Source organism: Varanus komodoensis, unplaced genomic scaffold (genome assembly GCF_004798865.1).
Source record: "Varanus komodoensis strain SLA01 unplaced genomic scaffold, ASM479886v1 scaffold6_2, whole genome shotgun sequence".
Taxonomy (NCBI): domain Eukaryota; kingdom Metazoa; phylum Chordata; class Lepidosauria; order Squamata; family Varanidae; genus Varanus; species Varanus komodoensis.
The window spans coordinates 10,011,048-10,038,293 of NW_025336346.1; the positions used below are offsets into that span (position 1 = coordinate 10,011,048).

The window sequence follows — 27,246 nt, forward strand, 5'->3', positions numbered from 1 at the left end:
ACACACATTTTCCAGTCCTTGTAACATACAATCCATCCTCTGCCAGCAGTCCATCTTCCAGGAAGTAACAGATCTTCCATTGTCCCAGAATGCAAATCTCTCAGCACCACCTTCATAGTCAGGCATTCACTTGGATAGTATTTCTTTCCCTATTTCTCAAGAACTGGAAGGATTAAAAACTGAGCCCCAAAGTTCTTGACTTTCCTCCCTAAAGCTTCAAAGTCTGCTGTGATTTCTTCAAAGCTCCACTTGGCAGTGTCATTTGTTCCCACATGTATAAGAAGGAAGGGATACGTTGTCAGTGGGCTGTATGAGCCTTGGGAGTCTTTCTGTAATCTCACTAACCTGCTCTCCAGGGAGCCAGCATACCTGCCGAGTTCACAGGTCTTCCTGACATACGTGTGTTTCCATCCCATGCAACAGGGCATCTCCCACAACTAACGCTCTTCCCTCCTTGTTCTTGCAAGCCAGTCCTTGGCTGACCTTTGGCCTCTTGTTCAGGGTTGCATGGGATGACTTGTAGTTCTTCCATGCCAGGCTGCCCTCTAATCTCATTCTTGAGTAACTGAAAGTGGTTCAATAGTTCCACTGCTTCTGCTGGCGCAGAGTGTCTGCTGTTTCTTCTAGTTCTCCTGCACCTAACTGTCATCCTTTTCCAGGGAGTTTCCTCCTCATTTTCCCTTCCCTCAGAGTTTTCTTCTTCTCTGCCTCAGCTTGCTGTTGCACTTCTAGCTTCTGTATTACTCTTAGCTGTGGCAGTTTCATCACTCTGTCCATAAACTCTTCATCATCCTTTATTACCTTGTGGGTGGACAGTTGCTGTTGTAGTTGTTGTTGTTAGTCGCGAAGTCGTGTCCAACCCATCGCGACCCCATGGGCAACATTCCTCCAGACCTTTTTTTTTCTAACAGGGCTACTAGCTTGCACGTGTGGCACATGTAGGCCATGTTGCCTTCAGGTAAGAAAACAAAGATAGTAAAGATGTTTTAGGTCACAACCACTGGGGGTTCTTCTCAGTGCATTCTTCTTACTGTCTTTTGATTCTACCTTGCTGGGCCTGTTGTGACAACCAGTGCTTTCATGTAATTTAATTCAGTCTATGGTATCTCCTAATATTTTATAGCACCCGCAAACTATAATATATTTAATCATTGCTTAGAAAGCAATAGTCTTTTCTGTCCACCCACACAGGATAGACGGAATAAGTAACAGCCCCGTCATCAAATCATTAGTTCAAATAGCGTAGGAGGGAACAAACACATCTGATTTTAACAAATCTAGTATAAATCTGCAATCATTGACTGCTTTATCCTTTAGGTATTCACTTGGCTTTGATTCTTCCATCTTCTGCATGATGAGAGCCATGTTCAAGAAGGCACTTCCTAAAATATCTGCTATATTCAAAACGGGAAGAGAGGAAGACATGGAAACACAATTACTCATTTTTCCAAAAGCCTTACTTTGCACTTCTTCCCATTTGTGGTATTGGTGTATCTTAGGCATGACTGATGGAAATTTGATTATGTGCAATATTAATTTATTTATTACATTTATATACCTCCCCAATAGTCCAAAGAGCTCACTGAGCAGGCTACACGCTCTCTGAACTGCTAAAAATTTGATTTCTTACTGATGTGACAAACTGATGACAATAATTTAGAAACTGCTGAAAGATTCTAGACACTTGATTGCATGGTGGAGGATTGTTCACATTGGAAAGTTTCATTTCCTGATGAACCTTGAAATAGTGAAATATCATTATTCACAGCTTTTCCAGCAGGGAATCTTGATGCGTGCTTATTTTATGCAGTAAGTACATTCAGTATTCTGTTTGTACAGTCCTTTCACTCTGCTGATAGAGTGCATTGTCTTATTCACTTTCTGGCACATATTTTCTTCTATTGGGCATGGCAAAGCAGTATGATAATATGGAGACTATTCATAGTCAATCTATATCCTTTTGTTACTTAAATGATATATGCCTTGAAGAATTATCCTAATGATTATTTTAATTTTATAGATTAGATTTGAAATGACAGAAGATAACTATAGTTATCCCATATTAGATTAATTCTGAAAAACCCATTTTCAAAAGCAAAAAAAAAAATGCTTATTAGTCATCTGGTAATCTCAGTTCAGTGCTTTTTTTAGGTTTTATTTCTTCAAGCACCTTGTTATGAGGACTAGTAATCCTGTTAATGGAAATCTTGGATGGTTTCAATGGCACAGCTTGAGAGCATCAGATGTTTATATTCTGTACTATTAGCAACAGTTTTTAAAGTTGCTAATGCTTTATAAAGGATACAGTAAGGATCGACTTCAGTGACAGGTAGTTAAGTTCAGTAATGCATGTTTAGCTTGCCATGTGATGGTTTTGTGGGACTTAAGCACTAATACATGTGTGAGAACATCACATTCTACAATAGAGGTAGGCTTAAGAGAATTGTAGTATACTGTTGTTTCCTATCATGGGAGAACAGATCCGAATGATCTGAAGAGAGATGAAGTGGAGTAAGCACAACTTTCTGTTGCATTTGATTTCATTATTTCAACTCTTTACAAATGGAAAGTACTAAACTGTTTCTACCTTTTTGTGATGTTTTAACTTCTCTGCTACAAGTTTATAAATGGGAAACTGTGATATAAGTGTTCTGAGGAGCTGCGTTATATTGTGTTAATATATTTTAAGTTGATTTTGTAGGTTTCCTTCATTTGGCTTTTTTAGGGCCTCCTGTCAGCATATTAAGGCTCTTGACCTGCCAGGCAGCTGGTACTTTCATCCCTCCAGCACTCTGGCTTTTGAAAAACATATTCGCTATCTATGTGTTTGTCTTTTATCCACTAGTCTTATTGTTCTAAATGTTTCTGATTGTAGGTTAACATAAAGGTGTAGGACATAAGAATAGTTCCAGCTTCTGCTTTGGTGCACATTTGCATAGACCTCACTTGGTTGCTCAACCCCTGAGCCGTTTCCTTGAACAGGATCCATTGAAAAGTGCTGCGTTGTGAGGTGCTAGTAAAGTTTTGGCAGTGGTTTTTGATTGGAGATGGCTGATTCAGATACACAAGCTGTCAGTGATTAGTTTGCATACATGAACAGGCTCTAAATTTTCTAACCTATCTTAAGGGCACAAGTGATTTCGATGAGCTGTGTTCGTACTAGGCAGTTTTAAAGAGCCCAGGCGATTTTTTCCCGAATTTCTAAATGCAGCCTGACTTTCTCTGGGAACTGCCTGCTTTTATTATCCTTTCTTGCTGTGGGGTGATGTGAGGCTCAGCGCTGCCAGAGAAGGGGGTGCAGTGCAGTGCAATGCAAAAGCCAGAGGTGAGTTTGCCGTGTACTCCTGCTATGCTGCTACAGAGACTCTTCAGAGCAAATGCTGAGAGCTCTAGAAATAATTGTTGAAACCCATTTGCAGACGGCCCTGGCTGGGACTCTGAAGTAAGGAGCTGTTCAGTCTGGAGATTAGCCTCCCAAGAGCAACTGGAAGGCCCTCCCTGACCTAGAGCTGCATCTCATGTTGTAGTAAAGGTCAAATGCCCAGAAAAGGTGGGGGCAGCTTAATGACTGAAGGGAACACCCCCCCCCCACCTCCAGATACATGTCCAAAAAAACATTCTGGGCTATGAACTTACATCCAGGTGTAAGGATGTCTCTAAGAAAATGCATTGTTTCTTCGTATACATGCAACAAGGCATAGCTTAGGTGTTAGAGCAAGAGAGACATAGAGGTGTATACGTGAAACTTTATATCCATGCTTCAGTGGTTGAAGGCAGAATACTAGGCCCAATGGGAAAGAAAGACCTGGAAAGGTTCAAATCATGTTTGAAATTGCAGTTGTTAGAAACTTAGGGAATTTAGGTATGGCCCGGTGCCAATATTCTCTAGCTCTGAGAAGTAACATAACTCAAGGAATGAAAGTTCATTTCTCTGGGGGTAAACCCGGAAGCATAATGGGGCAGCAGTAATACCAGAGACTCCTAAGCATAACCATTTAAGCTTTTAAGGGATTACTGCTTCAACGTAAGGGAAAAATGACTACCCCCGAGTTTGACATTATTCCATATTCCCCTTTTTTCTCATTGTGTTTGAGTAACCGAAACATATTTTAGACTCCCAAGTCCTTGATTAATATGCTAAAGATGCTCTGTGCAAGAAGGCAATGTGTAATTTTATACACACATGCTGTAGCTGACTCTTTTGTTCTTTATATGGTTTCAGGCAGCCCTGCACCCTCTGGGGCAGCTTTCAGGGGGGTGTAGAGGAAGTGTGGAGAAGGAGACCATCAGCAGCTTCCCCCCCCTCTCCTCCCTACCCCCATGGACAAGTGGAAATTTCTTCTATTCACAGAGGAGGACTTTGGCTCTAACCCTAAATTTTGTATCCATGTGTTTTATGCTTGCTTTATTTGCAAATAATGATTTTCAAAATACTGCTGGTGTTTGGGAGGCAGCATTGTCTTTGAATTTGGCATATTTGTAACCAAAATCTGGCCTAAACTGTTATGCATTCTGTGCTGTTCTTCCAACAACATTATAACAACGTATCTGATGACAATGGCAACTGGGAAAGAGCGCTTCAGTCCCAAGTTTGTAAGTTAACATCTGTATGCATCATGTTATACAGAGACAGCTGTGAGAAATTGCACATCTGGTTAGGCTGTTAAACAGTTTCTTGGAATACCTAACTCTCCAAGAGTCAAATTAATTTGCTTTGCAGTATATATCAACATAGCATTAAGAAAAGCATGCTTGAAATGTATGCCTCAGACTTTTTTAAATATGTGAACATTTGTTAGTCATAGCCCATATAAAAGGCTCAAATGAACCCTCACACAATTCAGTTAAATGGTGTCCTGTAGCAATTTTCAATTGGATATTTCATCCATGGTCCCTTGGGTTTTGTTTTAATTTTTAATCCAGCAGTATTCAGAGATGGAAAAGGTACAGGATTTCCCCAGGCACTGAAGCCATGTGATGAAGACTTCCTCTCTGCCATCTAGAGTTTAAGAAACGGAATAATCAAGTCTGTTACCAGAGTTTAGGGCATGAAATAATCAAGTCAAGCTGTGACAACCCAGGTTCAGACTAGATATCAAGAAAAGTTTCTTCACTGTCAGAGCAATATGACAGTGGAACCAGCTGCCTAGAGAGGTGGTGGGCTCTCCCACACTGGAGATATTCAAGAAGGAACTTGACAGCCATCTGAGTGGGATGGTGTAAACTGGTGTCCTACAACAGCAGGTGTTTGGACCCGATGGCCTTCTTGACTCCTTGCAACTCTTCTATGATTCTGTGATCTAGGAAGATTGACCATGCTATTAAATTCAGTTCTGAATGAGGAATAGTTACTTCCATATTGAGGACCAGCTCAAACACTAGCTAGTTTGCCAGTATAGCACAGGATCATTGTTCCAAGTGTAGTTCTTATTAGCACACAGTGTACCAGAGAGCTCTCCCATTTGATCTCCATAGCCTACTGTTGTTATTCAGCACCCAAGCTTCCTATGCTCACATGGCATCTGATTTGCCTGCCTTGCTGTTTCTATCGTGCCATCTATATTTTTCCAATTATCATGCTTTCCGATCATTATTTTAGGCTTCTTAGAACTAGTGTACTCATCCATGGAGAAATAGAACATAAGTGATTATTTATTTATTGTTAGATTTATATCCCACCCTTTTCTTTTTTAAAGAACTAAAAGTGGCTTACATCAGTCTCCTCCTCCTCCTCTCAATCTTATCCCCACAACAACAACCCTGTAAAGAAGGTTGGGCTCAGAGTCTGTGACTGACCCAAAGCCACCCAGCTGGTCACATGGCTGAGCGAGCACTAGAACCCAGATCACCTGAGTACCAGACCCACATCCTTAATCACAACACCACACTGACTTCAGAATAAAAAAAACCCTAAAGGATGTAACGTCATCTTTGGCTGTGCATAGTTAGAAAAATGCTGTGGGTACAGACTGTGCTCAGATTTCCCAGTGCCAAATTAAAAAAGGGGCAGCTGCTTAGGCACAATTAAGCATTGTGTTGTGCAGAAAGAACCAGAGACAAATATAGTCCAAGATACTTCTGACACAATTAGACTGATCCATTATAAAGTACCTTGGAGTCACCTCAGTTTGTAGATGGAGAGATCCTTAAAAATGGGAATTCTCCTTAGACTTTCCAATTAGATGATTACCTTTGTCTTGATCTTTGGTGTACTGAAATCTTTAGTCTTTTTGCTGAACTATGGCCACCTTTGACCACAAACTGACAGCACACATATAGCTCCCCCGCAAGGCACCAAAACAGCATCTAGGGAGCTGAGAGGTAATGCTGCAATATGCATGGAACCTGGCTTTGGAAGCAGTGAGGATGTTATCAGGGAGTAAAAACTTCCTTTTCTCTTTGGGAGAAGTGGTTCAGCAGAAAATGGAGGAACTGTGGACTTGCATGGGAGTAGAGCATGGAATTGGAAAGAGTCACAAGGAACAGCAGGAGAAACAATCAAATCCTAGCTATTTTTAGAGCCAAGACCCACAAGCGTGAGGATGCAAAAGCACCAAGAAAGAGAGAAAGACAGTCAGAAAGAAAGCCCAACTGGTGTATGAACATGAGGTCAATTATAGGGCTCAGGACAAAGAGTACGAGGACTTGACAGTTGAGAAGCAGGATGCAGGTTGAGTTGAAACAACGAGAACAATTTGACTCTGTGGTAGAGGGTGCAGACCCTCATGTTTAGAGCCTCATCTGGCCCATCTGGGGATTCTGTTCAGCCTTCTAAGTTCTCCTACAGGCCATACCTCCTTCCCCTTTCCCTGTGCCGCTGCTCATGTTGTGGTTTCCTACCATTTGTGCAGCATCTCCCCATAGGACTTCTTCTAGTGCTCCTCCCTTGCGAAGGAGGTGAGCCAAGCACAGAGGAAGCCAGCGGGCATTTGCGGATGCCCCCAGACTTTTTGCACGGAGATGATCAAGCACAGTCCATGCAAGGGCAGCATGCGCAGGCACGAGCATTCTGCGCAAAGCCAGCTAGCTTCTTGTGTCATGTGCAGCACATAGGTGAAATCACACATGTGAATGGAGGACTCCGTTTGTACAGTGAGCGCATGGAACACCATTATATGCAGTGGGGCTCAGTTCCTGGAGAGCACTCTGCAAACACTGCAACACTCTCACCAGGAACTCAGAGCTGCCACTCTCTGGCTCAGAGTCCGGGAAACAAAAACCAGGGAACCCTATGGATTGTCCACCCCAAATGGATTCCTTGCACATTCCTAGTAAGAGTATTAAGCTACAATAGGTCGGTATGTTTGACTCTGCGCCATTTGCCTTGGACCCCACTGGGCACTGGAATGAAATGTGGTTCCGGGCCACCCCCTGTATCCAGCTCGTCAGTCCATAGGCAGCATGCAGTGTTCAAAGCAAAACTATGATTAGATTCCCTGTGGGTTTGTTGGCTGGATGGTGCAATGGCAATTGGACACGCGTTTGCACGTTTCTGTAGTTCCAGTGAGCACCTAATCTAATAAGTAGTAGATGTTCATTGTACACCGGCTCTTGTCCCCTGTGGCCATCCAGAGCCTTGTAGCAGCTGCAACCGAAGTGGATTCTTGAGCCAAGTTTTCAGGGCATTGCCCACGAAATAGCGCACAATGCAAGTGTCCAGAGAAACAGCAGATCTCGGTGCCTCTGCAGCAATATCTAATGGCATTACTATTTTTACTCTCCTTCCTTTAAGATGCTGAGGGCAGGTTACATGTGGTTCCTCCACAGGAACCCATCCAGGCCACTTAGAGAGCCAGATCTGCATTGCTTCATCAATAGAACTGATGTGTGCAAGAAATGCTGCTGTTAATATTGATTCCCCTACTTCCTTCTTTAGAAGATTTCCAGTAAAGAGTTTTGAGGGAAGTGTCTACTTTTATATGAAGCTTAAAACCTGCTTTTGTTCTCAAAAGTTACTGTATTTAGCTGTCTCTTCATTTTTCTCCACACTGCACATGCTGCTTGGAAGTTTAATTTGGGCTAGCTCCTTGTTCTACACAATGTATCTCTGGTATTAGATGATTCAGGATTTTGGACTCCTTGAATAATTTCCTATATATTACCATTAGCTAAAAACAATTCGTATGCCTCATGGTAGTGTGCCTGAAATATGTCATAGGGGTGTATGTCTGTTATGCTGAACGTTTGCCAGTGAATGGTTGCAGTTAAGTGTGATTCCACATTGTTTCCTGGCTTTAGCAGTGCAAGGCCTTGCTGAGCTGTTAGTTATTCCTGAAGGGGTGGGCAAGGAAAGGGCATGGGTTTTTGAAGAGTAGTACATGTCACTCGTTCTATTTAAATGAACAACCACAAGAAAGAGGATTAAACCTTATTGAAGCTTCTTGTATTGAAGCCAAAAGCAGGAATGTGTTTTGCTTAAACTGAAGTAAGGTATGCCATAATGTAATGAGTCACTGATTGGGATGGCTTCATTCAGAGATTAACTGAGATAATGCTTGCTATATACAGCTAGTCTGGGGAAATTGCATTGGTGCAGGGGATACTGCTGGATTTCACAAATGGATATGATTAAATTCACATTAGTAGTTCCTTTAGTGTTTGTCCCTGAAGAGTTGAGTATAGGAACACGCAGAGAGATAGCATACAGGGGCTTTCATGGTTCCCTTTTAGCGTAAGCAAAATATTTTGGTATCGCACATAACTTTAAGTTACGAGGCTGAAATTTGTTGATTGGTAAATCTTTTAACAGCTGCATGGTATGTTCTGTGGTGCAAATGTTCTACTTGGTGGGTCTATTCTGGAATATCCAAAAAGAAATAATACAGTTTCTTCTTGGTGTTTGCTTTTTGCAGGTCCTTGAGCAGTATGAAAGAGAAGGCTTTAAATTCCTGGCAAAGGTTTTTAATTCCTCCCATTCCTTCTTAGAAGATCTCACAGGCCTCACTCTGCTGCATCAGGAGACCCAGGCTGCTGAGGTAAGGCGCTTCACACAGTGAGCCTTAAACACACGATGGCACTGCCATCCAGCTTTGTCGACTGAGGAAGAGGTCGGGTGGGGATGGGCTTAGAAAGAAGTGCTGAACTAACTAACTAACTCTCTCTCTCTCTCTCTCTCTCTCTCTCTCTCTCTCTCTCTCTCTCTCTCCCACACACACACAAACACACCTTGAGCAAATCAGAATGTGTGTAATAATTTGATGTTTTTCTTCCGTGATATTGGAGTACACGAAACTAAAAAGAGAGAGTTTTGTGATAGCTGTGATTTTAGAAAATAATAGCAGACCAGGTCCTGCTTGTGTAGAGGAGAAGTTTGTAAACAACAGATTAACTAAAGATTTTTCTGCTGTTAGTGTATTACAGTCAACATGAGCTAATATTTCATTATTTGAATTAAATTGACTTGCAAGTCATTACATTGATGCATTTTTCATAGAATTGTTTTCTCTCCTGATTTTCCCAAATTAGGATATTATATTATATTATTTACATAGTATATTATGTTTTGCAGAGAAAAAATACTTTTTCTTACTTAAAACAGAAACTGCTGAGAACAACAGCCCAGGGCTAATACAGTTAATCAAACTATTACACAGGCATACTGGCATTACAATTATGCATCTTTTTATCTTGTGCAATCAGCATACATTGTTATGCAGATCTCAGAGAACAGATGCAAGGTGGATACATCATTGCCTTTTAAATAGGCCAGTACCCATGGGAGAATGCACTTTTTATTCATCCCTAACTCAGGAGCTCTGTGTGCGCGCCCGTGCGCATGGGGATGCCCACCTGATGCCAGGTGTGAGATTTAAGAAGCAACTGCTGCTGTTGTCCACTGAGTGCTTCTTTACAGAATCAAGGTCTTGTCTTAGTTTGATTGTCCTTACATAACTTTCTCTGTCTGCATGAGCAAGGAATTTCAAAGCATTTAGTCATATGCCTTCGCAGACTGACTTAGGTCATTCATGGGTCAGATGTATATTTCTGTGGCATGCTACGAAGCGTTGTTCTGTCAAGGCCTGCTAGTCTGCATTGTTGGTGGACCATGTCATTTTCTTGCCTTACTGCCACCTAGCAAGCAGCTGCTCCTAACCTTCTGTCCTGCCCCAAGTATTTTGGACCACAATTCTCCTAATTCTTGTCTATTCTTTGTGCTCGCTGGGGTTGTAGTCCAAACCATCCGCAGTCTATCAGACTGGGGTCGGCTGATACGTGAGAACACGTATATGGTCTGCACTGAAGCACAGGTGCTGCATTCATTCCCAGTGTCTGTGATCTAGTCTGATGAGCTGTGATCATGCATGTGCAATGGAGACTCATGCCCATAGTCCATGTTGGTCATTTCTCCTTGTCGCCCTGTGTGCTTCTCCGCTGTGTCCCCCGCTGGTCTACCCATGCTGACCAGCCTCTCCTCACAACCTCCCCGGGCAGGAAGGAGCCCCGCTTTGCTTCAGTGTCAAGTTGGCAGGCAGTGTCAAGGGCAAGCAAGCAGACAAGCCCCATGCTCTGCTTTCATTTCCCTGAAAGGGCTTCTAGGCCCTGTACTAGGTTTTATCATCATTCCTGTGCTTGTGCAAGCAGAGCAGCAGCTTTGGATTTAATTTCCTGTAGGGCACTGGCAGAAGTTGAAAATCAGCCCTTCAGTGAGTGGTGCACACCTTACACACACAGAAGAGCATCCAAACTGGTTTTCTTTTCTAATAAACATCTGTAGTTTTTATCCTGCATCCTAATATAGAAGTATTGTGTGGATATTCTAATGGGTACGTTGGAAGGATTTCTTTTATTGCAGCTAGTATAAATACTGTGGCTGTTTTTCAGCCAGAAGATGCTTGTCAGTTTTCCTTAATGAGTAACTGTTCAGCTCCAAGAGATTCTTCAGAGTCATTACAGAAGATGTATCATACATAAAGCCACGTAATACTGCGTGGGATTTGAAGTCAGTCTAGCACTATCTTAAAAATGCCAACATGAGAAAATCTTAAGCGTTCAAGTACTTTCACAAGGACAGCTTGTATTACATCATGAGTAACCGATGGGGAGTTTGCTTAACTTAGGGTGCAGTGATGGGTCTTGAGCTGCCTTGCGGACAAGTACCAAAAACGTACTTGAGGGTTGGGCAGTCTCTTTTCCTGGAAGAAACACTGACTTGGCCTAGGTTAGTGGAGATGTTGTTAACTGGAAGGTTAGTCATAGGAATTCTCTGCCACCTCCCTCATCAGTCCAGGGCATTACATCCAAATGTGAATGAACAGAATTTTTATTTTACAGGTAAAAATAAAACCTTATTTTATGCCACCTTTATCCCTTGCTTTTTCAGGATAATTATTGATGATGAGATTGACTGATAGACTAATGTGCAAAAAGCTTTCTTTGTGGAGTATGGATAGATGGAACGGTGGAACAAAATGGCTTTGGTGGGGATGGCAAAAAAATGGCTTTTTTTTAGTGTTGCAGAGTTGGAATTTTTGAGAGATGTCAATATTTGTCACCGCTGTTAGAGGACGTCGAATGTGTACAGGAGAGACCAGTCTGTGGTGCTTAAAGGGAGCATGAGGGAGGTCACGGCATGCATACACAGGGTTGCAGTGGCTGTGGGGACCCATTGATGTGCGCCTTGTGATGGCCGCTTATGGGATTCCTGCTGCTAGAACGGAGTACAAAGCAGGCTGGGAAGAGCAGCTGGTCTGTTGTGGTCGGTGGCAGCACCTTGCTTGATGCAGCAGGAAAAGTTTTCCCGTGCCTGGATACAGCACCCTCTTTACAACAGCCTTCCTGAAACAGGTACCCTCCAGATGTTTTGGGCTACAGCTCTTGCATGCCTGCTGATTGACTATGCTGGTTGGGGCCGATGGGAGTTGAAGTCCAGAACATCTGGAAAGTGTGAACTTGGGGAAAGCTGCCCTACAGCATAATTTCCAGTCTTCCTGTGAGTGTTGCTGTTCCAGAAGGTCAGCGACCTGGTGGTGCTCAGAGCGCAGGGCCAGAGTTTTTCCCCAGGGCCCAGGGCAGGCGACAGCAGCCGCCCGAAGATGCCAGATGCCAACGCCAGCCCGGAGGAGCTGTTGCTGCGTGTCTTTCAGCTTTATTATTAGACATTGCATGTGGCCTTGCATCGTCCAGTGTAAATTTCATTTCTGGTCTGATTTTTGTAAAGCTCTTTTCATGGAGGATTAATGTAGAAGCTTGACATTTTTGTTACAGGAAATTGGTTTGAAGTTATGACCAGAAGACCATTATTACAGTGTAATTTTTTTCTTCTCAAAATAAGAGTAACCACATTTTTTCCACTGCCTTATGACTCAAAAGTGTCTCGGCCATTTAGCTCCAAAGTTTGCTGTGTGCGAGGTATTACCTTCCATCACAAAAGAGATGTGTCTGCTTGAAAGCAGGCTGGTTCGTTATCCTGATGTGAGAAGGACACTTGTCAGCTGTGCCTTCGTGCACTGCTGCAGTCGGTTTCACTGAGGAACTGTAAAATGGCCAAGAAAAGACTCTGGATAAGGTAAAGCTCACTTAAGTACACATGAAAACCCCTCCGTTCCAGGTGTGGAATTGCTATAATGAGTCTGCTTTGTGTGTCCGAACTCAGATGTCATTTTCAGCACAGCAGTTAGTAGGGTGTCCTGACCTTAGAAGTGGAGCTGCGGCTATGAGCATTTGTACCATCTGATAACGAAACCCTTCCCAGAACTCCAGGTATAGCATTGTCCTGTGCTTGGAAGAGGACGGCCTTTTGCTGTTTTTTGTCTTTGGCATCCAGCATACAGAGCAGGATCACTTGTAGTAGTGAACTTGCTGGCGCGTGAAATAAATTCAATAGAGCCGGTGTGGCGTGGCAGTTAGAGTGTTGGACTGCGATTGGGAAGATCCGGGTTCTAATCTCCGTTAGGCCATGACACTCACTTGGTGACTGTGGGCCAGGCATGGACTCTCGGCCTGGCCTACCTCACAGGATTGTTGTGAGGATGAAATGTAGAGGAGCAGGGGGATTGTTTGAGCCACCTGGGGTTTGTTGTGTATCTGAGTGTATATAAAATAAGTTATGAAGCTAAATGGGACTGCTGATGTGCTTAAGGAGCACGGAGATTTGCAGATGTTCCCCCTGCTCCGCTCAAGCCCCAAACCCCTAAAGGACCGGTGAAACTTAAGCCACTCTCATGCATCCAGCACATGGGCAAGAGCAGGGCTGGCCCCAAGGGCAGGCAGTGCTGAGCAGGGGCCTGGGGGACACACCAAGCATGGTCCCTCTGACAAGAGCCCCAGAGTTGCTCTTCCTCACCACTGAGCTTGCTTGGTCCCCGGCTGCTTGTGTTGCCCCACACAACAGTGCCACAACAGAGGAGGAGAGGTGTTATGCACAGGTGTGCGTCCTGGCAGACCTCAGGCACGTTCACAGGAGGCTCCTTATGCTTGTTGTGCTGCTGATTCGCCTTCCGATCACGAGGATGAGCCTGGTTTTGTAATGGTGCAGTCTCAAGCGGTGGCTCAAGCTCCTGGCGTCCAGCGGGATGCGGCCATGGGAGAGATGAGCCCCAGGGCAGGTGGGGAGGCAGATCAGTGCAACCCTGGGATGCTGGGGAGTCACAGCCTGAGGAAGGGGGCACTGACATGGGAAGGTCCTCCAGTGGAGAACCCCCATCCCCTGAGGAGGGGCACCTGGTGGCGTGTCACCAGCACTGGAGGGAAGCCCAGCTAGGGACACAGCAGGAGGAGTGCAGCACGCTTCTTCCAAGGAGGCGCAGGCACAGGCGGGCTTTGGGGAATGAGCAGTAGATGGGGTTCAGCACTCCACTCAGGGTATGTTTGGAGACTTATGCGTAACAATAAAGCTGATGAGATAAAGAAATGCTGGTGAGACTGATATTTTTGGGAGGGAGAAACGTGGATTGCGACCAGGAGCCTCTTTTCTATTGGTTCTGTCTCTGCCAGTCAAAGCAGTAGCAGCGATAATGAGAAAGCAGAGCGATAGCAGCTGGTGATGATGGCCATGAGGAGGTAGAATCCCGGACGGACGGAGGGAGGGAGCCAAGAAAGGCAGTCCGGTCCTCCAAATGGGGAGCTGGCAATGGTCAATCTCACAGAATTCAGAGCAGGAGCACTCCTGTTAGGGGAAGATGATGCCTGGCAACATTTTGTCACAGGTCCCACTTGCATGTTTGGAATGCCGGGTGCTGCACCGCAACTTTCATGGCCTGCTTGTAAACAGCCAGCAGCATCTGGATGGCAACTGTTGAAAACAGAAATCTAGACTAGATAGACCTTGGTCTGACCCGGCAAACCTGGTTTTAAGTTCCTCCCTTTCTTCTCAGTAAGGTTTTGTAAGGGATTTTGACAATATTGTAATCTTTTTAGAAAAGAAGTATGCACCATAACAAAGGACAAAGACAAGACTCTGAATTATGGAAGCAGAGCTTAAGTCTAGATAATGGATAATCGATAGGCCTGATCAAGCAGCTACTTCTGCACTTGTTGCTTATTTGAAATACATGTTTCTTGCTTGTGCAATACTTTGCTGCACAGTGACCTGGTTTCCACAATTTAACCAACCCACTCTGGGTTTTTTAAGCCATAGAGAGCTGTGGTTCAATGCACACCCCAAATAATGGTGGCTGTTATATTTGAACCCAGCTACTATTGGTTATGTGAAAGTTAAACAACCTTTGCATAACCCTACAATAGACTGTGTGTATGTAAGTGTTATTTAACTCTCCCATAACCCACAGTGTCTGGGTTCATTAACGATCCCTCAGAGAGTCAAGGGTTAAACATGCAGAAAGCTGCCTGGTGACTCATTCTAGCTTAACCAACCCTTGGTGTGCTGTTTTGATCCTGCAAACTGACCCACTGTGGCAACTTCCACATCACTATTATATAGGTACATAAGTTTTGAATGGGGTCATTGCAATGCTCTGAAAAGGCAGTTTACTCATTGATCCAGTAAAACATGTGTAAATAGAATTGGGGTTTTAGAAATGATGGGGAATTTTGAACATTCCAGTTGTGTTTTTCACTTGCATCTGTTTTTAATTTCATTTTAATTCCTGTGGAATATCTTTTAAAAAGAAGAAAAAAAGCTTGAGGCTTGAATTACAGCTTCATCAAACTTCATGATTTTATAATACAACAGTTGTTGAGGGGAAATCTTGCATGGTCTCCGGGGGTCTTGTTTCTGCTGAAGACTGTTCACTTCAGTAACCGCTTCTACGTGCCCCCAATTTCTGCTTCCATTTCCACAAGAGTCTGACCTGAGCTGATCTGGTTGATGAGTTATGTTTATGCCTAGATTTTACAGTGAGCCCCATAGAGGATGCATTTTAACAGTCTGTAGCTAGTACAGTAAAATAGAATGAGGCTACTTAATTAAAAGGAATTAGAGTGAATCATGTAATCTGAATATGACACAGACCATAAAATTCCTTGCATGTTAAAAGTGCTGTGCAAACACATCAGCACACAGGTATGCACCTTTGGCACTTGCTGAATCCTACCCAATCTTTCTACCTCAGCATCTAATCAGCTGCCAAACCCTGCTATTTCCTCTTCAACTTCTCAAAGATGTTGCCATCTCCTTTCTGCTTTTGTCGCCAAAACCCTGGCCTGTTCTCTTGAAACTTTGGTTATTACATCCTCCACCTGCTTGGCCTTCCTCCCACTGACTCCTCTCCCACCAGCTCAGTATGCGTGTTTCCACAAACAAATGTTCAACTACTCCAAAATGAATAAATCAGTCTTGAGGATTAATTTCTAGTGGGTTGTTTTTATAGCAACTCACTGTTGGTGGAAACGTGTCTTGCAAATGTCCTTTTTTTTCTTTTTACTCGTAGATCCTTTATTCTGTGGCAGAGAATGTGTTTCTGTGACTACACAAGGATCTTTTCAATTTCACGTTAGCATAAAACAGCTTCCACCTTTCTCTACACCTCCCATTTCCCACAAGAATCCTTCTGAAAGTTGATTGCAATAGTTTGGTAGGAGAGTTGCAGGTCATGTTTGCTTGGCTATATCCGTGATCAGTGGCAGCTTGAGGTGCTTCTTCGTGGTCTCTGTGGGCCTCCTCCCTCAGCAAGCCAGCCTTCTCACCACAGTGCTCATCAGCTGCGACGGCTTTTCTCCCTCAATCTCAGGAGGAGGAAGGAAGCTAGCAGGGCTCACGTATTGCCCCCTGCTGCAGCGTGGGCTCTCCGCAGGTCCCCAGCTCAGGCCTGTATGTGATCCCAGCCCTGGCGGTTGTAGATTCACAGGGTAGCCAGATGGTTATTTAGTTCTTAGGTTCTTCCAAAGTCATTGTCCTTATATCTGTCTTATTCTTACTTCGATAAATTACATTGCTGGATACGAGCCATATTTTCTTATCAACAGTATTGTGTGTCTTGGGGGGAAAAACCCTCCAAGGCAGTGCACAACCAGTCTAAAGTAAAATAGTAAAACCATTTAAAAGGTTAAAACAAGAGCATGCTAAAAATGTGAAAGGTGATACGAATGCAAGTTAATTTTTGAATCTTTGAAAGGGAAACACTTGTTTGAAGTGCTCTGCGTAGACACAAGTCCTACAAGCAGCTTTGTTTGCCTGATCTTCTGTATATACAGGTTCCAGTTTAAATAGATGGATAAAAGTATCCTGCTCTTCCTCATGCCTCCACTTTTCAAGTGTGTGTTGCATATATGTTGCTTTAGCATCAGAGATTTGTCAGGGGCTTACTTTATTGAGCTTTAGCTGCCTGACTAAAACTTTTTTCTGGCACACGTATGGCACCATTGAGATTATTCTTATATTAACTTGCACTAGGTTAAATACATTAAATTTTATGTTACTTGATTATTTATATGTTATTTTATCTTGTTTATTATGAGTCTAATTGTCTTATTTTATCTATTTTAGTTATTTGTAATTTTATTGTGAAGGCCACTCAGAGAGTGTTATGCTAATGGGTTTGAATACTGAAACGGGTTTGCCTCCAAACAAATCTAATAAATAAATAAAGTGCAAAATGCTTGACAAAATAAACAGCAACAGTGATGCTAACTTCCTTGCTAGAACTACCCTCCCTGTGAAGTCTTGTGATTTTTGCTGCAGTATCTTATGCGTGTCTACTCAGAAATTCTATGGTAGTCAGTGGGGCTTAATCCTAGGGAAATATGCCAAGTACTGGATTCTTTCAGGTACTGGTAAGAAAGGGTAGTAAGAGCAAGGGATCGATACAATTGCTTGATCAGCTGGAACTTGAAGAGACTCCTTTTCCTGTAGTATTATAGAAGAGTTGCCAGCAAAGACACTAACAAATGTCTTTCTCATCATCTCTTCATCAGAGAAAAAATTGAACAAGATACTTTTCTTCTCCAGGCTTAAAGCCGTTGCACAATATAATACCTGTCAAAGGCTGCTTAAACTTCTGATGCCAAATTCTGAACTTCGGTAGCTTATTTCATTTTTTGCAGTGGATGAAAGAACTGAAGGTTAACTATTTGTTTCTTCCGATTTTTCAACCTTACTTGGAAGTCCTTATTTCTCACACTATCTTCCTGTTTTTCATATTGTCCTCCTTCCTCTCTTTGTTTCAAACTCTTCATTTGTTTTCAGGGGCTGAAGAAGTTGAAAATTTTGATTGGCTCACTGTGTTCTGAAATATTACAATAAATTCTGTGGCCCTTTCTGCCAAGTTAAGCTTCAGAAGTAGTTCTATTCCCTCCAAGATGGTTCTCATACTTTGCCTTAGTAACATTTACTTGTACAGAAAATGAAATGCTTTATTGTAGTCTCCCACAACCTGGTGCCCTCCACTGTTTGACTGCAGCTCTTATAATTCCCAGCTAACTTGGCCCTTGGCCATGTTGGATTGCATCCAGAAATGCCCACTCATTCATGAAAGGCCTTTCCATGCATAGAATTCCTCCCAAGTTGTGGTCCTGCCTCCAGAAATGCTTGGATCTCCTAGTCCAAGAATGGATTTTTGGGATGCAAATGGCCATGCTGACTGTGTGAAATAAGTTTGTAGTAGAACATTACATTTACTGTGCTCTACTGAGACAAACCCAAAGCTTTTACAGTTATCCTGGACTGGTATGTTTCTAAGCTTTAACTTGGCAGAATATTCGGCAATATTCATTGTAATGTTTTAGAAGACAGTGTCTCAGCATTTTCAGCATCTCCCATGCTTCTCTGTTTGCAGAGATCTTAACCTTTGTGAACAAATTCTTAGTGGTAATGATGGTGATGTGGTCATTCGGAAAATGGTAAGTACAGCACTGTATCACTTGTCTAGTGTGCTTAAGAAATCAGGATTCAAAATCTCACACACTCTGGTCAGCCAGTATTACATCGACATGGATTCTGTTCTACCACATTTTAACCTGCCTTGATACAATCCTATCTGGAGCAAAGTAAATTTCTGGTCTCTTTGCACTATCTCATATGTTGTGTTTCTGTTGCCGATAAATCACAGAGACAACTGGTTCTAGTACCAAAACTCTGAGAGATGCTTTTGATTATTCAAGAGCAACACATGGGATTTTAAAAATAGCTGTAAAAGCTAAATCAAAGACAAAGAGGACAGCTGAACCAATGTTTATAGTTCCCAACATGTTTCAAGAATGCCCTTTATCAAGGGTAATTCTTATTAACTTCCAAACAATGCTTAGAACTTCTGGCTTTTAACTCACACAAGATCCTAGTGTCCTATTCCTGCCTTCACCCCTGATGTGCATTTTGAGTGTGGGGGAAGTTGAAACCTGCTGTCTGTTCTGATGCCTTTAAAAGCATATGGTGGACTACAAATCGAAAAGAATCTAAAATAAACACATTTATCTGCAATTTCTCTGTCCATATTATTAAACAAAAAACCAAAAAAACCAGCCACTCCAGTTTCAAGTCTACCAGACCCAAAATCTTCACTGAAATGTGTTTATTACCGCAGTTTTAACAAGTTAATCTTCAGAACATTTCAGTTTAAAAATATGCCACAGGGCTCTTTGTTGCTAAATTGCTGAGAAAGTTGTAGCGCAGAGATGGGGCTGTTTGGCCCTCCAGTTGCTGTAGTATTACAGCTCCTCACATCCCTGTTTCAGCTGCTTGTGGCTGTAACTCCCGGATGTTGTTGGACTTCATGTTCCCCACTCCCGCTGTAAGAGAAATACACTGCTTGCTAGCTAGCACTCTTTTTCCAAAGTTGGTGAATATATTTTCTTTACCAAGTACCAAGTCGGGTAGGCTGTATGTTGACATAAGGCTCTCTGAAGTGAGTTCCAAATGAATCTCTCCTGGGTGCAGAGTCCTAAGCAAGGCCTTTTGAGGTGACTTTAATAGCTAGGCAGCCTTATGCAAGAGAAGGTGTTTTCTAAGACCTTTCTAAGAGGTGCTGATCGAAAGCAGGGCTTCATAGGTGGTATAAGCAACTTGGTGTATAATTTAATTCTAACCATAAAACTAGATATGGTTGCAATGGGCTGGTAGTGAATGCTGTAATGTGCTCTTCAGAAAGCCTGGCTTCATCTTTGCTCTTTCTGAAGTCTAGTTTCTAACTTGCCAACACTTTGTTTGCTTAAAAGAGTTTTTCAATAACGGGAATAAATTTTCAGAGAAAATAGTGATAATTGATGTCAGCAGTTAGCAAGGTGTTGGCCTTGACAGTCTACTCAGATCCCCAGAATAAAGGAAAATTCTTCTTGTCCTGGCTTGTTATTTCTTATGACACTTTCAGAAGACTTACCTCTCGGAAAAGAACAACTAGCAGCTTGTCCTCAGGTCTGTGTCTCACTTCTGTCTCATAAAGAGTGCCGTATGCACCCTTCTCCTGCTTGTGGATTTCTCAAGAGTAGCTGCTTGGCCATTTTGTGAACAGAATCCTGGATTTGCCAAGCTCCTGACCTGATCTAGCAGGCCTCTTCTTTGCTATTACATGCTACAGATTCCAGATGTTGCTCAAAAAACATACAGGAACAGAGTGGTGGGTAGCTGTCTTGAGATGCGTGAGGTGCTGAGGCAGGGAATCCTGTGAACAGTAAAGAGTTAGGCTGTGGCATGTCAGGCCCGGAGGCCAAATCCAGCCTTCCTGGCCCATTGTGGGTATTCAGATGATGGGGCCCTTTTCCTCCAGCTATTGATCACTTCTTAGCTTCCCACAGTTGCTTCGTTTTTTTTCTGTCAGTCCAAAAGGCTGAAATATTCCTGGCAGGAAGAGTTGTTAGCTTCAAAATGCTGGTTTTTAAAATGTTTGGCTCTGCCCCTTTGCTTTTGGCCCACCCTTTAGAATTCCTCCTCAAGAGCTTTTCTGAAATTGTATTTGGTCTTGGGCTGGAAGGATTCCTTGCCCGCCCCCCACACAGAGAGCCAAGTGTTAGTCTTGGGTACTTGCCTCCCATCACCATATCTGGATTTATGATTTGAGTTATAACTACATCATGGTAATAAACAAAACAACACCTTCTCAAAGAATGCGTCATCTTAAGGGGCAATGTAAAGTCCATTTTATTTTTGTGGGAATCCAAAGACAATATTTCCTTAACAGTAGCAAACACAGTTCAGCCAGTTTGATCTGCTACCTCACATCGTCCATTTACAGATGAACTTGCATCCTTTGCCATAAGGAGAAGGCAGGAGTAAATAAGGCCCATCATGGGATAACTCTCATAACACCACAGGCTTATATGATTGGGCCAAACAAAGAGGGCACCACCACAGGTTGCTGCCTAAGGTAGATCAGGTATAATCATGAGCACAGAATCCTGAAAAGGCTACGCACAGCTCTTGTCCTGTTTCTTGTTACGTAGTACTGTAGATCAGCTTGTCCCAACCTGGTGTCCTCCAGATGTTTTGGACCACAATTTCTGTCATCCTTGACCATTGGCCATGGTTGTTGGAATTGATAGAAATGAACTCCAAAACATCTGGAAGGGCATCAGGTTGAGGAAGTTTGCCATACATTGCACAGTAAGAATTCACTCTCACGCGTGTAATCAATGTAAACTAGATCAATGTGATTCACTATTCTTCTTGATGTACAGCCATACCTATCTAGTCCAACCATAAGAAGAGCTCTTTTGGATCAGAGCAAAGGCTGACCTAGTTCAGAATCCTTCTTCCCACTGCCATGTTTGTAGGAAGCTCACAAGCATGTAGACTATGTGGAAAGCCATCTTAGACAATATTAGGAAATAACTTTTAACGCTACAAGTGTTGAATAAGAACTATGCAGAGATTTTTGCATATCCTGCGGAAAAGAGGCATCCGAAGATAAAATCCTGTTAAGAGCTGTTTATGTTACTACTGTAGATGCTCAAATATAAAAATATAAACCAAGGTGCAGGATGACCATAAGGAAGAATATGGGAGTACAGGAAAATAATGCCCAGGAAGAATCTAGACTATATCCTAGCAGGGTTCTTAGTTTTCATGCAATGCATAGCTCATGTATAAATTAAGAACACAAGAAAAGCCATGCTGGATCAGACCAGTGGTCCATCTAGTCCAGCGTTCTGTTCACACAGTGGCAAATCAGCTGCCAGCAGGATCCCATAAGCAGGATATGTATGCAGCAGCATCCTCCTGCCCAAGTTCCCCGGCAGCTGGTGCACATGGGTGTCCTGCCTTTGATACTGGAAACAGCACACAGCCACCAGGGCTGGCAGCCATAGATAGACCTCCCCTACATGAATTTTCTCCAATACCCTTTTAAAGCCCTGAAAAATGAGTGGCCATCACTACTTACTGTGTCAGTGAAATCCATACATTAGGTATGCACTGTGTGAAGAGGTACTTTCTTTCATCTGTCCTGAATCTCCCACTAATCAGTTTTATGGGATGACCCCAGGTTTTAGGATTATGACCAAAGGGAAAAAATGTGTCATCTTTCACCTTTTTCACACTGCGCATAATTTTGAACATCTCCCCTTTACTTGCCTTTTTCTGAGTTAAACTCAGCTGTTGGAACTGCTCTTCCTTAATCCCTTAGCCAGTTTAGTTGCCCTTCTCTGCAGTTTTTTTAATGCTGTTTTTCAGGCATGGTGACCAGCACTTGACACAGTATACTAAGTGCATTTACACCAAAGATGTGTGCAAGGAAAGTATAATCTTAGTTTTATTTTTGTCCCCCCCCCCCGCAACTGTACCTAATATGGAGTTCGCCTTTTTCAGAACAATCATGCACTGTGCTGTCTGCCACAACCCCAGTTTCCTTTCTTGCTCAGCCACTGCTACCTCAGATCCCATCAGCCTGTACCTGAAGTTGGGACTTTTTGCCCCAGCATGCATCACTGCACACTTACTTACATTGAACTGCATTTGCCATTTTGACATCTATTCCCCCTGTTGGAGAGATCCCTTCAAAGATCTTCGTAATTCCTTTCGGTCTTCGCTACCCTAAATACTTTGGTGTTATTAGCAAACCTGGCTACTTGACTGGTTACTCTTAGTTCCAGATCATTCATGAATAGGTTGAAAAGCATTAGCCCTAATGTAGATCCTTAAGGGACTCCACTGGAAGAAATTACCACGTATTTCCACTCTCTGTACTTTAACCATGTAGCGATCCATAAGAGGACATCCATTCTTATTTCACAAATGCCATGTTTGCTCAAGAATCTTTGATGAGGGATTTTGGCAAAAACATTTTGGAAGTCCAAGTAAACAATGGATAACAGATAGTCCTTGTCCATATGTTTATTGACTTTCTGAAAGAACTCTAGTGAGTTAGTGAAACAGGATCACCTTTGCAGAAGCTATATTGATTCTTTTTCAGCACAGCTTGTCCCTGTATATGCTTACTGATTCTATCATTAATAACGTTTTTCACCAATTTACCCAAAACAGACATTAAGCTAACCAGCCTGTAATTTCCTCGTTCCCCATGAATCCCTCTTTAAATTTGGTGTTACACTGGCCATTCTCCAGTCCTCTAGTACAGATGCTGCTCTTAGGAGCGTGTTACATGTTTTTGTAACAAGGTCAGCGATTTCATATTTGAGCTCTTTAAGAACTATACGGTGGATACCATTTGGATTTGGCCATTTATTAAGTTTTAGTTTGTCAGTAAGGTTGAGAATTTCATCTTATATCCCTTCAATCTGCCTTAATTCCTCAAACTTCCATCCCGAATATATAATTTCAGGTATCTATCCTGCATCCTCAGTTGTAAAGACAGATGAAAAGAATTCATTTGGCTTCTCTGCAGTCTCCTTATCTTCCCTTAGTGCTTCTCTAATTCCATTATCACCCATTTGTCCAAGTGCCTTGTTCCTTTATTCTGATATATTTAAAGAATTCTTTATTGCAGGCCTTGAAGATGTTAGCAATAATGCTCCTCCAAATGTGTTTTTGTATCTCTTATTGTCTGCTTGCATCTCCATTCTGCAAGCTCGTGCTCCCTTTTGTTCTCTGTATTTAAAGATTTCTGTTTTCTGAGGGAGCCCTTCTGCTCCCTGATAGTTCCTTCAGACTGTTTGTTAACCAGTGCTGCTGTCTGCTACCATTCCTAACTTGTGGTGTATATACTATCAGATATTCTATTGTGGTTTCCCTTGCACAGGCCCAGATTGTCCAAAAATATTCCCCAGTGCTTAATGTCTGAACCCTTCCTCTCTGCACCACCATCTCATCCACACATTGAACTTCCTCACCTGTGCCTGTGCATGGAACAGGTAGCAGCTCAGAGGAACCCACCTTGGTGGACCTAGATTTCAACTGTCTACCTAGTAACCTAAACTGGGCTTCCAGGACCTCAACTACATTTCTCTGTGTCACTGATACCAACATAGACTGCATCCATTCAGTCTATGACTCCAACTGACTACATTGTCTACAAGACTATCTAGACAATGCATTGTACTAACAATCTCCACCCAATTTAACATGTGGTTCACACACCTGTTGCAAACCCAGTTCTCTGTGAATTGAATTTCCCACTACCGCAAGCCTTCCAGAGGATAATAGGTTGCCCTCCAAGGAAAGGGTCACGTCTAAGTGATCATTTCCAGGCATCCTTGGAATTGCTTCCTCCTTCCCTGAGGCTGCCATTTTGCTTGACAGAAGAGCGATCACCCAGAATTTGGAACCCTGCCATTTGCTCCTTGAAGGTTTTGTCAGCCAACCCTTTTGCCTCTCTTGCTTTCTCCAGGTCAGCAACCTTGGCTTTCAGGGAATGAACTTGTTCCCTTATTCAGGAGCACATTATTTAAACCCAGTTATGGAAGTAGAAAGACAACAAAGGTGTGGGGTGCATTGCACTGAATGTCATGTGTATGACTTACTGCTCTGGTGTGTGTTTGATGTAGTGTGCCAGAGGCTATATCCTCTGGAAGGTGGACATCCTCGAGGTGTCCTTCACTGGCATAAAAGATGCCCCTGGGAGATGAAGTTGCCTCTACTCAGTGCCCCTCAATGCACTCTGGTGGTGTGGAGGCCCTCTGGGGCACATTTCAGGGGCATACAGCAGGCTGGAGAGGAGAGGAAAAGAATTCACTGCAGTTCTTCCACTTCTTACAAACAGGCCTGTATAAGAGGCTGATGTGTTTAATGAAGCATATGCTGCAGGGCATATGGGTGCATATTAATTTCTTTAATTTTGATTTCTCTATTAGACATTCTCCTGAATCACTTCCAGCACTACTTTAGTTACTAAGAAGAAATTGCATTGCTGTTTGGATAAGAAGTGTTTTCTTTCTTTATTGTATGTATAGTTCTAACATTTCTCTGCTTTCACATCCAACTCAAAAAGCATTCTGTACAGTTTGCTATCAAGCAAGGTATGAAGCCTGCCTTTGTCCTTATCACAGTGGTCAGTGATAAAAGTGCAAGGCTTTGACCTGTGGAATTTTGCACATTTGAATAAGGGATGTTAACTCCATAGCATATCGTTTTGACATAACACATTGCTTTCAAAATATTTAAAATTCCCTGAAGGCATTGCAAATGTTATAGGTTCATTCTCAGGAAATTGGCCCTTTTGGAATAAACAATCAAAATCCTTTGTGTAGTCTCAAACCACCATGCAATGCTGTTAATTGTATTTCCTCCCTTCCTCTCAGGTCACTTGGATCCTAGGTATATAACCATGCATTTTAAGATATAAAACAGCTAATTTATCACAAGGGAGCAATTGGTCTGAACTATCTTGCAAACATATTGAAAGATAAACTAGAACAGTCATATTTGAGTGAATGTTACTATAGCCTCTGATGGTAGAACTGAATTGCAAAACTATAGTGATAAGCTCTCAGAAGACATAGTTATTTGCTCATATTTTATAATAAGAATAATATTTAGTACATTTTTGACATCACAGACAGCTGTCTCTGGACATCCCCTTTCTGCATTTTATTATTTTATTCAAATTTATGCAGCTTCTGTTCCATGCGTCTGAAAATGGGAAGCCTTGCCTGGGCAATTTCCCTGGGATACTTGCTATTCCGGTGAACAGCAAGCAGCAATCCTGGACATGGCCCAGAGAAAATCTAAATAGATTTATTTTTCACTTCATTTTCCCCTGACAGCTGTCAAAAAGTGAGCTGTCAAGTCAGAGCAAAACTGTAAGTGATCGTTTTTTTTGAAAGGGGATAGGTACCCTTCCCCACTCTGCAATAAGCTCCTTAGGTGTTTTTGTGTGTACTCCCCATAGATCCCAGTGCCCCCAATGTCTCTAGCCTTCCTTGAGACTCTAGATAGTTAGGAAGGTAGAATAGTGCACCACTTTTTGCCAACACCTATTCTCCACACCTTGGTACTCAGGGAGGTGGAAAAGTACATTCGCTTTTTCCCCCCACTCAAACTTGCATATGGCAGCTGTTACAGGTTGTGGTTTCTTTGAATACAGGGAGTTAAGCAGGGCTCGATAGGGTAGTTTACAGAGGGAAATATACGCATCTTGTCTAGGGTTGGTGGATGCTTCCTGTGGTATAGTCATGACTAACTATAGGTTTTTAAGCCATGGTTAGTCATAAGATTACCCATGGTTAGAACCAGGTCCTTTTTTGCTTCTTCCATTATGAGTCAGTAATTTTAAGTAAGAGTGCATATAATTTTAAATAGTAATAAAATGTCAAATTATTGAAAATGAAAATGTATTATTTTTGTAAATAACAGTACTTTCCAGTTTTTACAAATTGTTGTTCCTATTATCTTTTTTGAATTATTTAATAATGTATATATCATATCCATGTTCAAATCAGCTTACAAAATTAAGCGGCAACAGACCTATGTAAAAATAAACAAGGGTAGTGTGGGCATTTCACCTTCTTTACAGAGGAGAGTCCTCTGCTTAAAGGGTTGTCCAGTCCAAGTCCCGTTTAAGGATAAAGGACTATAATAAGGGACAACAGCAGAGGCTTTGAGGTTCAGCGGTTGGCACCAGATGGGGGATTGAGCAGGCCCACAGGTCATCTGGTTGCATTCTACTGTGGGCTCTAATGTGTTCCTACTTAAAACCCTATTTAAAGAACACTAATTTCTGAATTTGCATCTACACATCTCTGTCTTCCCTTCAGTTAGTTAGTTTGGGTAAAGTACTTCTTTTTTGATGAGGGATTAGAGGCCACCATAAACAAGGCAGAATCGTCATTCCTCAGTTTCCCTATAATGTCTCACTATGATGGAGGACTGCTGCTGTCTGCAGGTGCATCCTGTTGCATCATGTATGGAATAGCTCTTTAAATTAAAAGTGTGAGCTACTGTCGATTCATGCCTAGTGATTCCAGCTTTCAAGCATGTAGTCACCATTTTCTGAAGTAAGTTGACTCTGGTCGGCGTAGTATAGCCAATAAGGCTTTCTCAACCCCAGCTGTTTTGTTCGTTTTGTTTGTTTTCATCTTCCAATCAGTCATGGCCCCAAAGGAGCTAGAAGGAAGATGGGAAATTATGATAAGACTCTGGAAAGGCAAGTCGAAGATCTGCTAACCAGAATGATCACTTAGCCTATACAGTGTAGGGCCTGAATAGCATTTTCAGCAGTTGCATGAAATATGGAGTGTTCTTGCTGTTGGGTGATCTATGGGGCCATTGGAAAGACCATAAGGGAAACCTCAGCAAATTATATTAACCTCACTTCATGGTTGTCCTAGGCATAAATCTTCATTGGACTTAAATAGACTGAGATGTGAATTATTAGTTATTTAAAATGCTTTGGGATCACTGGATTTTAAAGCAATGAGAGTATTTAATTTAGATGTAAGGCATTTATATTTGTTTGTGGGCCAAATAAAGCTTTTGAGTAGTTTAATTTTATAAATTGATCACTAATACATAGTATCCAATGTTAGTTC

At 42.4% G+C, this 27,246-nt stretch overlaps 1 protein-coding gene across 8 annotated transcripts in view; it reads left to right on the plus strand.

Moving 5' to 3' along the window:
* The window catches only part of ATG7 (autophagy related 7), a 182,170-nt gene that overhangs the window by 57,692 nt on the left and 97,232 nt on the right, over positions 1-27,246 (plus strand). For 5 of the 8 annotated variants that reach the window (XR_006416695.1, XR_006416694.1, XM_044451274.1 and 2 more), the window contains exon 17: positions 8,853-8,975. Coding sequence is in view for 6 of the 8 variants with exons in the window: in XM_044451274.1 (XP_044307209.1) it covers positions 8,853-8,975 (123 nt within the window). In the remaining 2 variants the exon portion in view is untranslated. Of the gene's footprint in view, positions 1-8,852; positions 8,976-9,179; positions 9,183-15,827; positions 17,041-18,170; positions 25,104-27,246 lie in introns of those variants that run through there. The other 3 variants (XM_044451275.1, XM_044451280.1, XM_044451276.1) reach the window with 3 other exon arrangements.